The 17,205-nt window shown below is 36.6% G+C and overlaps 1 protein-coding gene across 1 annotated transcript; it reads left to right on the top strand.

The window, feature by feature from the left end:
* The first annotated feature begins 8,280 nt into the window (after positions 1–8,280).
* Positions 8,281–8,604, top strand: LOC110680903. Its single transcript, XM_021856689.1, has one exon. It carries the CDS (start codon positions 8,281–8,283, stop codon positions 8,602–8,604), a length of 324 nt encoding a protein of 107 aa, XP_021712381.1.
* Positions 8,605–17,205: the final 8,601 nt, after the last annotated feature.

Genomic DNA, 17,205 nt, shown 5'->3' with positions numbered 1-17,205 from the left:
TAGTCTTCACACCCAGAAAGTTCCATTGAATTCTGAAGTGGTACTGCCAATCCCTTTGTCGAGTTGGCATGAAATCCGTCTAGAATTAAAAAAACTGGTGAAACCTCTGATGGAATTACTGATGGAATCTTCATAGGGAATTGTTTTCGAATATCTTGAGAAATTCGTTCTGGAATCCTTGGAGTAATTCTTAGATATTTTATCAAGAATTTTTTGAAAGCACCTTCAGAGTATTTTTTGAACTCCCACAAGTTAGACAAATGTAATGTCCAACAAACTTTTCATGCATTTGATTTTGAGGAGAATTATGCCTCGATTGGTAAGAAAACAAGAAAGTTATGAAAATTTCACTGAACGTCCTATTTAAAAACTTGAAAATTCAACTTCGAGTTGCTTTCGCCACCTCTTAACTTTAATTTTGGCTCAAACTTTAAGGTTTCTCCTTTTATTTGATTCGATTTCAAGAACTCAATTAGTGTGCTCATTTTTTGCTTTTGAGAACATTCGAAAAATGAGCCGCACTCTATTGTGCATGAGTAGACTAGACACGTACACAAATGTCATATGCTCCCTCTCTGGGCCTGTCCATTAGTTATACTAAAATGAAGCACATGGTAAGGACTAGGGTTCTGATGCATGGACAATATCGGTGTCATTTCTTGACTTTACCAAGGGATCCGATTTTGACTGATAAAGAGGCGCGCCTGTGGAGAGTGTAGCCACCACACTCTTCGAAGAGTATATAAAGTGGAACCTTTCAATTAGAATCCTTTCCTGTGATCAAGTTAAGAAAGACAACTGCAAAAAAAAAGGAATACTTTATCACTTCCCGATAGTGTCAAAGTAACACGACATGCACTAAACAAAGGACACGGGATATACTACAATAGATCAAACATTGTTCGCAGTGGTTATGTTCCGAACAGGAAAAAAAGGGTCGTAAATTAAACCCCTTATAAAAGTGTTTTTAGGTTTTCGTTCCAATTTATTACTTGCACAGCGGAAACCAAGTCGAAGTATATACCAAAATGCAATGACAAGTTTCATCTATAAAATAAAAATGCTGAAGCATTTTTGTATGGTCCACGAAACGACGGAAATAATACACTTCATTGTTTTTCATTACTTTGGACATCCCACCTTCGAAGTACATATTTCGAGCCCCCGGCATTTACATTCGACAAAAGATACTGTTTGTTTAATATGCCTGCGCAAAGTCAAATCATTCAAAACCGAGGGAAGTTCACATTTATATTTACATTCGAAAAATGTCTGGTGGTTTCAATTTCAGTGTGTAACGAGTTGCAACGGTTTTATGGATGGACTAATTGAATTTATTTAATTTCAGTCAAAATAAAGACATTTTCCATGCACAAAAGATTGATACAAATGATATACAATCCTATATTTCCAAATGACAAATAAACTGAGTTGGTCGTTTGATTCAAACTGAAAAATCGAAAAATGGCTCAGAGGGTCCAAATTATGTAGAGTGCAGCAGGAAACCAGGTGGAAATCGGTGGCTTCGTGGAAGGTCATGAACCTGAAAACCATGAACTTTCGGGGCAAATGGAGAAGTGTCGCCTAAGGCCAACAAAGATGGAGTTCTATGATACACCCGGCAATGGCATGACGCTACCCTGTAGTCAACAAAGTTTCAAGATTAGCTAGATGTATCGTGTGGCAAGCACGAAGATACTCTATACCCTGAGAAATTAACAAATTTTCTTACACCAAAAAAGTTTTCTACAGGACCAGAATTTAAGCCTGCTGCTTTTAGTATAGTTCTGCTAAATAGGTATGCAAAAAAGTATTATGTATTCCAAACATAAGTGAAATGAAAGCTTTAGATTTATACTTACTGTAAAAACAATGGAATTAAGCAGAAACCATTTTCTTAAATGGAAATCTGATAAGCCAATATAGGATTCCAATACTAGTTTAATACCTTCTTATTCTTGCATAATATCAGCTACCATACTTTCTTATTCTGGCATGGGTACTGGAGCAGAATCTGCTTCACTGTGTGCATTGAGAAATCCAGAAAATGTTCAAGCGGAATTCATCCTTTGTCAGTGGGATTTGAATTCATATGGTTCATACCTATACCCTTCAAAACCAAACGTGAGACTAACCAATCATAAAAATCGCTAGTCAACGGTGTTGCATTCCATGTTGCTCTGCTCCTCAATCAGTGGCGTGAGAGTTTCGATGATATTTTACTGCCCTTTTCCGAGTTTGATTTCCATAATATTATGTGTCATCCCGCTTTTTATTTACGTCTTCAACCGAAGATGCTCTTGCTGCGATCCCTTGCTTTCACTGTTTTTTTTATACAGTGCTGGGTTTTCTGTACGGTTCATCAGTGTTTAAATTATTTTGGGACATTATAAAATTTATAGCTTATGCTGAATATTGAGTATATCTCGTTCTAAATTTTGTGCTAAGCCTGAAAGAACAAAAATTGACCTTGCGTAATTTTAACAACACTTGGTGTGTGAAATTTTCACCGTCCGACCGCAAATTTTGGAGAAAATGTGTTAAATTTGAATACCCACTTGTATCCAATACTTTTGAATTGTAGTATCGAATATTTCCCTGTCTAACTCTCACTGCATAGGGAACAGAGCGTAGCGTACTCTTTAAAGTAAAGTATCATAAAATTTGGCTCCTCTGGACCAACATACATGTATGTTATTTTTCACATCCAGAACAATTCAGGAGCTGATTTTTCAATGTGTATTAATAAGAGTCCGCGGCTACAAAGCAAAGCCATGCTGAAGGTGTCTGAGTTCGAATCCCGGTCGTTAGAGGATCTTTTCGTTATGGAAATTTCCTTGACTTCCCTGGGCATATAGTATCATCGTACTTGCCACACGATATACGAATGCGAAAATGGCAACTTTGGCAAAGAAAGCTCTCAGTTTATAACTGTGGAAGAGCTCATTGAGCACTAAGCTGAGATGCAGGCTCTGTCTCAGTGAGGACGTAATGCCAAGAAGAAGAAGAAGTAATATTACAAACCTGATGTGTTTTTTTTCAGAAGAGCTCGATTTTGCGCTTTCCATTCAATTTTGTGAAACTTCGTTTCAGCGTGACTATCATCAGAACGATGACATTAACTGCGCAAAATGCTTGACCCCGATGGCACTTGGCTGCGGTTCAGAGGTGACTCGCTTGACCTTTGGTGAGAGCTAAGGTCCTCGCCCAAGAAACGCACAACCGTCACTGCGATTGATAGCGTAGCGGCCTTCCCTCATGAAGAGTCCACGTATGACAACCAGCGAAACCGCGCCGATAAGCGCAGTCCGCGGATCACGACTGAGGAAGAAAGCCGGATTTTCATTGTTTGCAGCAAGTTGGTTGCGGTATGCAGTACGTGCGATGACACATTGCATTATTGTAGGTCCCAGCAGCACCGTTGCGTTGAGGGCTGAGTATGGTTATGGTGGTGGTATTGGTCCCGTCGCGTCGTCGGCAGATGGCGAGACCGCGATGGCTACGGTCAAGCAGTTTGGTTAATGAGCCCTTGCGCGCGATAAGTACGTGTGCGAAATAATTGCATCACTTTGGAAAGAAAGCTGACTCGGGTGGGTGCTTCAATGGGGTGGTTTTATAAAAGATTTCCACTTCTTTTTTATTTTTTGGAGCAGTGAACTGTATTTCCTCAAAACTGGGAAATTTTATCCTAAAACAAGAAAACATCCTTCAGGGTAGGACTGCTTCTTCTGAATTTCCGAACATTTTAACTTTTTTACTTTTGAACTTTTAAACTTCTGAGCTTCTAAGCTTCTAAACTTCAGAACATCGGAACTTCTGAACATCTGAATTTCTGAACTTCTGAACTTCTAGATTTCTAGATTTCAAGATGTCTAGATTTATAGATTTCTGGATTTCCGGATTTTTGTTTTTCTGGATTTTTAGATTGCTAGATTTCTGAGATTCTGGATTTCTACATTTTTGGATTTCTGGATATCTGGATTTCTGAATTTCTAAATTTCTGAAAGATTTATGGATTTTTTGAATTCTGGATTTCTGAAAATTCTAGACTTTTAGATTCATGGATTTCTGGATTTCTAGATTTCTGGATTTTTGTTTTTCTGGATTCCTGCATTGCTGGATTTATGGATTATTAGATTTCTAGGTTTCAAGATTTCTGGATTTCTGGATTTCTGGATTCCTGGATTCTTGGATTGCTGGATTCCTAGATTGCTGGATTCCTGGATTGCTGGATTTCTAGATTTCTAAATTTCTGGATTTCTGGATTTCTGGATTTCTGGATTTCTGGATTTCTGGACTTCTGGATTTCTGGATTTCTGGACTTCTGGATTTCTAAATTTCTGGATTTCTGGATTTCTGGATCTATGGATTTCTGGATTTCTGGATTTCTCGATTTCTGGATTTCTGGATTCCTGGATTTCTGAATTGCTGTTTTTTTAGATTTCTGGTTTTATGGGTTTCTAGATTTCTGAATTTCTATATTTCTGAATTATTTATGAATTTCTGGAATTTTGGATTTCTGAAATTTCTAGATGTCTAGATTCTTTTTTTTTTTTTTTTAAATCTTTATTTGAGTGTATTTTAACGCACGAGGGCTAGTTCTACACTTAATGTCTAGATTCCTAGATTTCTGGATTTCTGGATTTCTGGGTTTCTGGTTTTCTGTATTTCTGAATTCCTAATTTTCTGAAAGATGGATGGTATTAGAAATTCAGAAATCTTTAAATCTAGAATCTAGGATTAAGATTTCTGGATTTCTGGATTTCTGGATTTGAGGATATTTGTTGTTCTAGATTTCTGGATTTCTGGATTTCTAGATTTTTGAATTTCTAAATTTCTGAATTTCTGAATTTCAGAAAGATTTATGGATTTCTGGAATTTTGAATCTCTGGAATTTCTAGATTCCTAGATTTCTGGATATCTAGATTTTGGATTTCTGCATTTCTAAATTTCTGTACTACTGGATTTCAGGATTTTTGGATTCCTAAGCTTCTAGATTTCTAGTATTCTGGATTTCTGGATTTATTGATCAATGGATTTCTGGATTTCTCAATCTCTTGTTTCTTTTTCTTTCTGAATAACTAGATATCTGGATTTCTAAATTTCTAAATTCCTACATTTCTGGATTTCTTGAATTCTGGAATTCTGAATTTCTGGATTTCTGTTTTTTAGAGTTCTGGTTTTCGGGATTTCTCATCTTTTTGCTTTTCTGAATTTTAATTTCTTTAATTTCTATAATTCTAATTTCCTGGATTTCTGGATTTCTAAATTTCTGGTTTTCTGAATTTCTGGATTTCTCAAGTTCATGTTTTTCTGAATCTCTGGATATCTGGATCCCTAGATTATTCTTTTGAGTTTCTAAAGTTCTGGATTCCGGATTTTTTTTTTAATTTATGAATATAATTAATTCTGGATTTCTGCAATTCGGAATGTCTAAAATTCTGGATTTTTTTCATTTTTTGATATCATGTTTTTTTCTGGATTTCTAGATTTTTGGATTACTAGATTCCCGGATATCTATATTTCTGGATTTCTGGATTTCCTGATTCCCGGATATATTGTTTTCTAGATTCCTTAATTTCTTGTTTTACTAGATATCTGAATTTATAAATTTCGATTTTTTTTTGGATTTCAAGAATTCTGGAATTCCGAATTACTGGATTTCTGTTTTTTGGATTTATGGTTTTCTGGATTTTACAATTTCTTGCTCTTCTAGATTTCTTAATTTCTAGATTTCTGATTTTCTGGATTTCAGGATTTCCAAATTTCTGGTTTGCTGAATTTCTGGATATCTTAATTTTTTGTTTTTCTGAATCTCTGGGTATTTGGAATTCAAGATCTCTGTTTTTTTTCAAATTTCTGGAGTGTTTCGTGTTTTACTGGATTTTTAGATTTCTGGATACCTGTGTATCTGGATTTCTGGATTTCTAGATTTATTGACCTCAAGACTTCTGAATTTTTGGATTCATAGATTCCCTGATTCCTAGATGTCTTGATTTCTGGATTCCTCAATTTCTTGTTTTTCTAGATTTCTTAATTACTAGATTTCTGAATTGATAAATTTCTGAACTTTTGAATTCCTAGAATTTTGAATTCCGAATGAAAGGATTTCTGGTTTTCATGATTTCACAATTTATTGGTTTTCTGGATTTCAAATTTCTAGATTTCTGAATTTCTGTATTTCTATACTTCTAAATATCTGGTGTTCTGAATTTCGGGAGTTTTCAATTTCATGTTTTTTTTTTCGCAATCTCTAGACATCTGGATTCCTGATATTTTTCTGAATTTCTGGATTTATGGATCCTTGTTTTTATTTTTGAATTTATGATTCAGATTCGAAATTTATGGAATTCTGAATTTCTATAATTTCCGATTTCATCTTTTTTTTTTGGATTTTAAGATTTCTGGATTCCCGGTTATCTAGGTTTCTGGATTTCTTGTTTTCAACACTTCTGGATTTCTGGTTTTCTGGATTGTTGGTTTTGTTAGATTGTTGGTTTTCTGAAATGCCGCTTTTTACAGATTTCTAAATTGCTAAATATCTGGATTTTTAAATTTCCGGATTGCTGGATTTCTAGATTCCTGGGTTTCATGATTTCTAGATTTCGTGAGAAGTTCAAGTTTCAAGTTTCAAGTTTCAAGTTTCAAGTTTCAAGTTTCAAGTTTCAAGTTTCAAGTTTCAAGTTTCAAGTTTCAAGTTTCAAGTTTCAAGTTTCAAGTTTCAAGTTTCAAGTTTCAAGTTTCAAGTTTCAAGCTTCAAGCTTCAAGCTTCAAGATTCCAGATTCCAGATTCCATATTCCAGATTCCAGATTCCAGATTCCAGATTCCAGATTCCAGATTCCAGATTCCAGATTCCAGATTCCAGATTCAAGATTCAGGATTCAAGATTCAAGATTCAAGATTCAAGATTCAAGATTCAAGATTCAAGATTCAAGATTCAAGATTCAAGATTCAAGATTCAAGATTCAAGATTCAAGATTCAAGATTCAAGATTCAAGATTCAAGATTCAAGATTCAAGATTCAAGATTCAAGATTCAAGATTCAAGATTTAAGATTCAAGATTCAAGATTCAAGATTCAAGATTTAAGATTCAAGATTCAAGAATCAAGATTCAAGATTCAAGAAGTTGGAAATTGGAAGTTGGAAGTTAGAAGTTGGAAGTTGGAAATAAGAAGTTGGAAGTTGGAAGTTGGAAATTGGTAGCTGGAAGTTGGAAGTTGGAAGCTGGAAGTTGGAAGTTGGAAGTTGAAAGTTGGAAGTTGAAAGTTGGAAGTTGGAAGTTGGAAGTTGGAAGTTATAAGCTGGAAGTTGGAAGTTTGAAGTTTGAAATAAGAAATTTTACCAATAACTTACCTGTATGTCGCGAGAAATGGTAAATATGAACATGAAGTCTTCAAACAGCAATCCCATCTACAATATATGCACGAGATTGTTTAATTTAATGTGGAATGCGTCGGTGTTCAAGCAATGATTTATGACCGCATTTAATCTTCTGGCGGGTTTCGCGAGCAAAACTACCGTGAAGGAATTTCAGAAACCCACAGACACGTTGAACTACTTTTAACCGACAAGAAAACCACACAACTGCCAGCTTATGGTATCCATGTGTGAAACCTTAAAACGTCCGTCAGATGCAAATATCATAAGTCGACCAAACTATTTGGGAAAATTTCTTTTCCATATCATAATCCAAATGAAATTGAAACCACCGACCGGAGCATTCCACAATCCATAGCACACATATCTTGGTATTAAAGCCCGCTTACACTTATCGATTTCGGTCACGTTCTGGCACAAATATTTTGACCAGCGCTGACTCTCGGAAGTCTTACCGTTTGTAACCGAGCCCGCAGCTCGTGCAATGCGCCGCCGTGGAGTTCACTATCGGCAAGAATCGGCTATCCGTGCCGCATACTAATCATGCATCGTGGGGGCTAGCTTTCATCGGCAGTAGTTGTGACAGTGCCAAAATCCAAACTTGGGATCCCACCCAGCCAAGAGTCCCCACGCGCATCACCCTCCTTAGACTGCGGGACCCTGACCTGAGGACGGAACCCCGGCAGCGTATTTTGGAATTATTGGACATCGCATGCGCAGACGGTTTCCGTGACCCAAAGCCGCCCCAACCAAATCGAACTCCAATAAATAGCTTTGTAATATCGAATAATCCATCAGTGTAGCTTAAGCCAACGCAACGAGTGCAATTAGTTAATTACCGACGACCGAACGGTTCTTGGAAGTTTAAGTTTTTTCTAACCAACAACCCCGACCTTCAACCATGTTCCTGTTGCGAAGCAGTGCCGTAGTGATTCTGGCGGTCGCGATCGCTGTAGCGGCGGCGTCGAACACTAAGGAAGAACAGCAGATGGTGAATCTGATCAACGAAATCGACCAGCAGGAAAGCTTCCCGCTGTTCGGTGGGCTGAGTGTAGAACGCGTCGAAGGTGCCCGCTCGTTTGGTGGAGACGTTAGCGAAGATTTGGCTGAACGTGCCGTGCGATATCTGAACACGCACAGTGTGAAGTTCAACGTGCCGGAAGAGGAGGGTGAGGGTCGTCGGATGGAAGGTGAGGAAACGGGGATGGATAGTGATAGGGTGTAAGAAATGGTGAAGCACTGTGTGTGTGGGAATCTGAAGGACATTTGTTGTGGGGTAAATCGTGTGTGTGGAACAGTGTGACCTGAGAAGATCAAGGACTGTAGAATGAAAAATGTTGTTTGTCCATTCATCGGTGGAGATGGTGGTGAGAGCTCGAAGAATCGATCAAATCAGAACTAGAAATACTGGATTTCTAAAATTTGATTGAAATGCCTTGGTTCGAAGTGATATCGTTTCGAAGATATTCAAAATATGAATATAATAGTATTCAAAACCTATCGATTGCTTTTTGAAGGAGACTTTGTTACTTGCTCACTGACATCAAGCAGAGCAGCATGTAAATTTGAAACGTGGCTAGAAACTTTCAATTATAGATATATTTTTACGCTGAAAATCAGTGTTTTCAGGGTGACCCTTAATGAAATCGTCCATTGTGCAGTTATCTTGCATTACAATGTTTTTTTTGCTTATATTAGAAAGTTCACACGGAGAAGTCAGACTACCCAAAAAATAAGCTATATAAACTTATATATGAGTACTGTATTCAGTTTTTTCCCACGGTTTGGTTGTTTTGCTTCTCTCACAACAGCATTGTTGTCAAAAACAGAGAGAGACGCACCAACCGAGCATCGAATGTCCGTGGAATGAGCCAAATTTGGGTTCTTTCCAGTTTACCTCAATTTAAATTGTTTTCACCCACTCTGAGAAGCCTTCCCGCATCTTTACTCTTCCACAATACAGTTGTTGTAGCACTTCATATAATTAAATGGAGTTTTGCATTGTAGGCCTTAGGATCTACGAATGTAACCAGTGGTCTATTGATAGTTGTTAGTTATTATGCAGACCCTTAGTCATTTACATAATTAAATGGAGTATTGTTTTAATTCACACCGAAATTCTTGTTTTTTTCGAGTACAGGCTTTACTTGTACGGATGTTCTTGAACCCCGAATATTTCATAGTTAGATCCTTGAAAGTCTGTGAAGGATCGCAAACGAGCAGATGCTGTAAAATCAATTTATGCATCATGTCAAGTTGGTGAATATCCGTGGAGATCTGCAAAGGTCCAAGAAGGTTGATAATGGTCTGCGAACGTCCGCAAAAGTCTGTTAAGCTCCCTAGAAATCAAAAAAGAACTTTTTCCGGTCAATTTCTTCCTAGATTTCATAAAGTTTACTTCATTTGGATGACTATGAGCATGTGCTGCATTAAAATTCTATTAATATGCCAGTTATCACGCACGTAAAGAAAAACTTCAGTTGTATTCATTGAAATACGTAGTTAAATTATCTGAACCTTTGTGGGCAGGAACGGAAGTCAAAATTCTCAACAAGATTATAAATTTTACTCGTAGATTTGAAGATTTATATCTCACGAATTTATAGATTGATCCAATTTGTCTACGAATAATTTTAACTGAAGTTAACTTAATCCTTATGGGCATGTATTGCATAAATGATTTATCAATACGTCACTTAGTACGCACGTAGATCTTAAGGCATATATTCCAGCAAGTTATTGAATGAAGACGAGTACCCATTGAAATCCACAATTCTCAAAAGTAAAAACATGAGTCTGCTGGACGTATATTGGTTATCGAACAATCAGCTATTGAGCTGGAAGATTTTGCAGATCTTAAGGCTTATCCCTCTGCTGGATGTTCTTGGAGGGCTTGGAACTTCCGTCTTATTCACCAAGATTCGAAGTTTATATCTCGGAAAATTTCGGAACATGTATCAAATTCATAGTTCTTCAATATTTAACATACCGTTTTGTCTCAAAGTCTGAACAGACTCATATTCCGAACACTCGGTTTTTGTATGGCGATTTGGTTGAGGAAATGGCAGTCAATGGCAATTCAATTTTAAGTTCTACAATATAAGTTATACGGTGGGAGTAGTGATGATTCTCTAGTTTGAGACCAGTAGAATAAAAAAGAAACGGACACCGTCTTCAGCCATTTAGCTGCACAGACTGTAAACATAACACTAGACAACGGACAAGCATGCTCCAGTGGATCAGCCGCGAAACATTCCTGACGAAAAGTCTCGATGCGCTCAAATGCCAGACGACACTAACCGAACGGCCACGAGGCCCACAAGTTTAGATAAATTTATTTGCCAAATTATTCATTTGAATACAATTTATTCGAGCTGTTCGGAATTTGAATCATTTTAGGAAGTTTTTGGATGACCCAGACTGTCAAATAATTTATCAAGAGCACTTTATTTCCAAGAAGTTGTTGGATGGCTCAGAACAACAACAAAATCCAAGTAACATACTGCTCTGAACTTCTTTCCATATGCAAAGGTTTTTAAAAGTTAATATATCGCGCTTGTGTATCTGGAGGCGTAGCTGGAATATTCTGGAGTTTAGGGCAGATATGACCAACAATATTTATTAATATTTCATGAATGTTTAGTCTGAACTAAACTACTTAGCAAAGATAAAACACAAATCACGAAACTTATCATTTAAATACAAAATTTCTAATTGAATCTTTTTATGTTTTCTCTCTTCTTATTACTTCCTCAAAAGCAATCTTATGCTACTGTTCAATATCAAGATCATCACCTTACCGTAACTCACTGCGAGATTCAGTTGGTCTTCTTCAGACGATTTTTGTTTTTTTTTTTTTTTCAACCGTTCAATCAATTATTCTATCTTCATACTTAAAAATAGTTACGCAGAATTGAGTACGATTCACACAAAATCGAACTCTTGCGGACCAACACAAATTTTGTCTATGTTTTGTACGTCCCTTGAAATCGCACTTGTGCAGAGTTCTTCTGCTCGATATTGCCAATCAACTATGTATGTATGTCATAAAATGTAAAAAAAAGCAGACGAACGCCTCTCATTCTCTGCGCGTGCTACTAGAATTATTACCACTCCAACTTCGCTACTGTCTACACCACCATTAAGGTATTCGTCGTAGTACTGCCGCCACGTATCGACCACCTCACGATCTTTTGTGAGAAGGTTGGCATAAAGCCTTTGCGCGAGCAGCTCAGCTTCTTGTAGATCTTCCGTGTATTTTCCGAGCAGAACAGCTCTTCCATCGCTTTGCGATCTTGTTATTCTTGCTGACGCTTCTTTCTTCGTGTTCTGTCGATTCCGGACCTGTTTGTACCGTGTTTTGTTTGCTTTCTTGCGGCATCGCAGCAGTTCGTTCATGAAGTATTCTCCTCATCCTTCAATTGCTCGCATTCGTCGTCTTAACAGTCGTTTCTTTGATTCGGAGTCACTGAAAGTAATGCTGCTGTAGTGGAGTTAGCCCAAAACTTCTTCGGACCTATATGTTGAATATACTCATGTGGAGCAGATCATTGTTGTGTGCCACTTGTTCTCTCTTTAATTCTCCCGATGTCTAGTGACCTCACTATTTGTTCTGCATAAAGACAGCGAGAGGATAAAAAAGATAACTAGTGGCACACAACAATGATATGCTCCACCTGAGTAAATTCAAAACCTTGACTTCGGACAAATTGAAGGTATCGTTGTCATTTCTTGTTCAATACGGCGTACAGGCTGTTCGATCTTCCGGTTTGTATATTTCCTCTCGTCCTACCTGTACATTAATGTCGCCAACAACGATTTTCGTATCATTCGGTGAGCATGCGTCGTATATTTGTTCCAGCTGCGTATAGAACGTCTCTTTCTTGTCATCAGGTTTACCTGCGTGTGGGCAGTGTACGTTTATAATGCTGAAATTGAAGATACGGCTTTTTAACTTCATCTTACATATCCTAGCATTGTTTGGCTGACATCCTATCGCGTTATCGCATCTTACCAAACACTATGAAACTAATTCCTAGTTCACAACCTTGGTAGAAGGTAGCCACTCGATGCCCAATTTTCAATCCATTCCTATAGCGCCACGATATCGATTGCCGCTTCACAAACGACCCTAAACAACCAACTCATGCTCTGCATGTGGTGTAAACAGAATATACTGCAGGTGCTACCTGTGGTAACCATGTAATGACAGAAACTGCGTCAGGTGGAAGTTGACTTCCCCATGGTTTCTTTTAGACCAATCTGACACATTTGCTGCAAACTTCTATGCGTTGTATCTTAAAACGCTTTGCGGACTCCTCTGGTACCTTTTTGGTTGAAGCATTGAACATATTCCCTGATGACGGGACCGATGGGCGCCATCCCGGCTATGACACTCACGGCCTGCCTCTTTAGAAGTCGTTCGGTATGCGTTTGCTACTCTTAATCACACGATCCTATACGTGCTCACCTACCGCTTTAGGTTTCTGCTCGTTCTAAGCAGTTTTGACCAGATTAATCATCCATACCTTAATATGGATAGCGCAACGCCTGCCAGGAGCTTGTGTTTTGAGACAAGACTGTAAAGCCGAGCTCAGACATCAACCTCGAAAGCGCCTATAGTCGTCCCAGACAACCAGAAATCGCATGAAAGTTCACGTTACAACTCGGTTATTCTTACTAATTACATCAAACTCGCAAAACACCGTGGATAAACTCGTCAGATTGATGAGTTTCCTCGCATAAAACACTTCTTTTCTGAGTTCATTTGTACATTTTGTTTCGTCCCGTACACACGTACAAAGTAAGTCGGATCAATTCGTAGCAGCTGTCAAATCATCATTTGTTATTATAAGTTAAGTCGCATAATATTGCAGGTTACTTCGGTAGAATAAATATACACTCGCATTGTATGTTATTATTCATCACATAATATATGCACGCATATCGCCTCCACTTTTGTACGTAGAAGGCCGTTTCGCAACATCTTATAAGTGAAATTTTGCACATATAGAGCCTCCAGGTGATTTCGTTATACGTACATTTTGGTTGTCTGGGGTAGATGCCCTTTACAGACATATTCAACACGTCTAGCGAATCTGAGTTTGTCATCGATAATTACCCCAAGATGCCTAAGGGATTGCTTGGACTCTATAGTACAATCACCTACCGAGATCAGCGCCCGTTGCTCGGACTTGCGGTTGTTGACCATCATCACCTCAATCTTGAGATGGGCCAATCCTAATTTCCTAGACCGCATCCAGTCCTCAACTATGGAGATAGAGTGCGCAACTGTCAACTCTACTTCATCCATCGATTCGCCATAGACCACTGGGGTGATGCCGTCGGCAAAGCCAACAATCTTGACACCCGTCGGAAGGGCCAGTCTCAGTACGTCATTGTACATCGCATTCCACTAAATCGGACCCAGGATTTAACCTTGAGGTACACCTGCGGAAATTCGAACGCTTTACTACCTCTTTTCTATTTCACACAATGGAATCCTACCATCAAAATAGACTTTTAGCATTGGCGTAGCTAGGATTTTTTTCTGGAGGGGGCCTAGGGGGGGCCTAGCAAATACTTGTTTTACAGAAGTAATGTCGGTCGCAATAATCACGATTTTCACAAATTTCGTAGTTTTTACAGATTTGTATCGATTTCATATATTTCTTATTTTGTCTCATTTCGCGGCATATCAGTGATATTTGTATTCTAGCAAAAAGTTCACAAGGATTGTCTTTTGTATTTCGTCTTTGATCTTTTCAGGTATTCAATCATGTGCTTTGAAGAGTTTCCTCTGAGAATTCCTACAGGAATTTATTCATGAATTATGTTCGTACTTTTCAGGGCTTTTTTCAAGAACTCCTTACTAGTTTTCATTGAGTTCGTTCTGGGATTCCCCAAGAGAATCATTCTCAGACTTTTTGATCTCATCAGAAAATTTCTCGAAGAATCTCTATCGAGTTTCTTAAAAAATCGGATTCCTAGTAATATTCCACAAAAATGTCATGAGCACGTTAAAAAAATTTTATTGGAAAATGTTATTCAAGGTTGTTCAGAGAAGCTTTCCGCAATAAATCCGTATTTTTTTTACATAATTATTTTTTGATTTAACTAAAATCTAGGTGCAGCATCTAGCATTACTTGAAAATTTTTATTTGTTTTTTATTTTTTAAAAATTCCTAACTAAGCAATACTTTCAAAAACTTTTCCGTGAAAATAATCAAAAATCCACGATTAATTTGTTCAGAGATTTCTAAGAGAACTAATCTCGTAGATTTATCTGAAAAAAAAATACCAATGATTCATCTAAGCATTTTCTTTTTTTCTTAAAACCGCACTAACGATTCTTTTGGGATTTTAATTGAAGAAATTTTTCATCAGATTCACTAAGCACTTGCAATTCATTCTTGAACTTCTAAAAAAAATCTCCAGAAGTTCCATCAAGTATTCTTTCAGGTTCTCGAAATAATCCATTTTTTGCGAATAAAAAACTCAGGACTCTTCCATAAAAAAAACATATAAAAATTTAAACACTCTCAATTTTTTGGTTCAAAAACTACTCATGGAATAACTTAATATTTTTTAGGGATTGCTTTATGAATTCCTCTATGAAGCACTCCACATCAGATTTCTAAAGAAACAAAAGTTTTGAAATTATTGCAGCTTAAATATAATTCGGAAAAAAAATCATTCAATTCCTGCCGTAAAATTTAAGAATTTCTGAAACATGTTAACAATATAATATTTAGTATGAACTTTAAAGATTCATGATACTATGGTAAACATATTGATGTAGAAACAATTTTTTCCTACCTCTATAATTTCCAAACAAACTATTTCGAAGGTTTTATTATCGACTATTTTTTTGTACTGTAGAAGTTCAATGCGAAAATGTGAGATTCTTATTTAAATCTTAGTGGAAACTTTTACATTACTTTTAAAATTTGTTGAGGAATCCCTAATGGATTTTCAGAAATCAGAAACCATACGCATAAAAATTCTGTAATTTTTCAAAACTCTTATAATTTACCTTTTTAAGATTCTTTAAAACGTTGCTTTTTTGAGTATGGACAGATTTTTGTATGAGGTTCCTCATAGCGTTATGCGAAGGATGGAGAAACAACAAAATGTTGAAGCAAGTTGAACAATGGGTAGGCAATGGTACAATGAATGATAGTTTATAATATTTTTTCTACAGGTAAATTACAGGATAGTAAAAAGTTTTATAATGAATTAACAAATAAAACAAAATTCTAAAGGTCCACCAGAATCTTCTTTAGAAATTATCCTTAGAAGCTACCCTTTCTTGATTTCTGGTTTTCTAGAATTCTGTCAGAAAGCCTTTAGAAATTCAGCTTTCTTATCGCACAAAAATTCAAACCAAGAACCAATTTCTAAAGAAGTGGTTTAAGGAAAATCAATAAAAAATTGTTTATGAATATCTTCATAAATTTTCCCCTTCCCAGTTATTTTGCTACAGACTCTTCTACCGCTATGCTAATTTCGGAAGCAAAATTTTCCTGGGGGTTTTCAACAAATTTCTTCAAAATATTCGAGAGCAAGACAATTTTTTTTCCAATTCTTGAATTATCTGGGGATTTGAACCAAAATTTCTAAAAAAGAAAACAAATAAGATATTTTGACGCAATATGTGTAATATTTTGGAAATATTTCTTAAGGGCTTTTGATGAAATTTGCGGAAGAATTGGTAACAAAATTTTTGGTAAAACTATTTAAAGCCATTTAAAGAAGAATTTGTAATAGAACTTTCAGCGAAATATCTCTGTATTAGATTTGACAGAATTAATGATTTTTTAAGGGAATTGCGAGCGAAAACTGAACTTTTGAAAGATTAAGTAACATTTTTAAGGTAAGTCCGGGAACATTTTCCGAAATCAATTTGATAATAAAAAGTAGACATAGGAGTGGATGTCCATCAGGATGAATGCTTTGAAAGTATGAACAAATCCCACAATATTGACTAATTTCGAAAAGATTTGCAAAAGTTCTGAAGCCACCCTTAAATATTCCTTGAGGTGTTTGATTATACTAAAATTTTATAAGGTACACCGGGGCAAGTTGAAATGGCTGGTGTAAGATCAAATGGAAAGGTATCATAGTGAAATGGTAGTATGATAAGAAATATTAACACAAAAACATTAAGTTAATAAATGGACCAAACGTTTAGGGTAGAAAAATCTGCCGATATTTATTGGCATCATATTCAAAACTCGTTTCAACTTGCGGTGTACCTTAATGCATATCGAAAAGCTTTTTGAAAAATTGTGCTACAAATCTATTGAATATTAATCAAATAATTTTTGAATTAATAATCTTTCTTGAAAAATCATAATTTAAGCAACAAATTTATTCATGCAAAACTACTTAAAAAATTGAATCAAAATCAAAGAAAGCTATGGTCAATTTTGTTGCATTTTTTTCACGTCATGTTAAATTTCTACCATTCATTTCACGAAAACTTGGTCATGCCGAAGTTCCTTGAAAGTAAAGCCTTATTTTTCGACAAGAATTTCCGCTATGTATAGCCTGAGAAATTCCTAAAGTAACTTTGTCTATTTTTTCAATTATTATTTTCGGACATTATACGAGTTGAACGGGCCCAGATAGCCGTAGCGGTAAACGCGCAGCTATTCAGCATGACCAAGCTGAGGGTCGTGGGTTCGAATCCCACCGGTCGAGGATCTTTTCGGGTTGGAAATTTTCTCGACTTCCCAGGGCATAGAGTATCTTCGTACCTGCCACACGATATACACATGCAAAAATGGTCATTGGCATAGTAAGCTCTCAGTGAATAACTGTG

Source organism: Aedes aegypti, unplaced genomic scaffold (genome assembly GCF_002204515.2).
Source record: "Aedes aegypti strain LVP_AGWG unplaced genomic scaffold, AaegL5.0 Primary Assembly AGWG_AaegL5_hic_scaff_1988_PBJ_arrow, whole genome shotgun sequence".
Taxonomy (NCBI): domain Eukaryota; kingdom Metazoa; phylum Arthropoda; class Insecta; order Diptera; family Culicidae; genus Aedes; species Aedes aegypti.
Note: the sequence above shows the minus strand (reverse complement) of the source record. Positions and strands in the feature narration are given on the sequence as shown.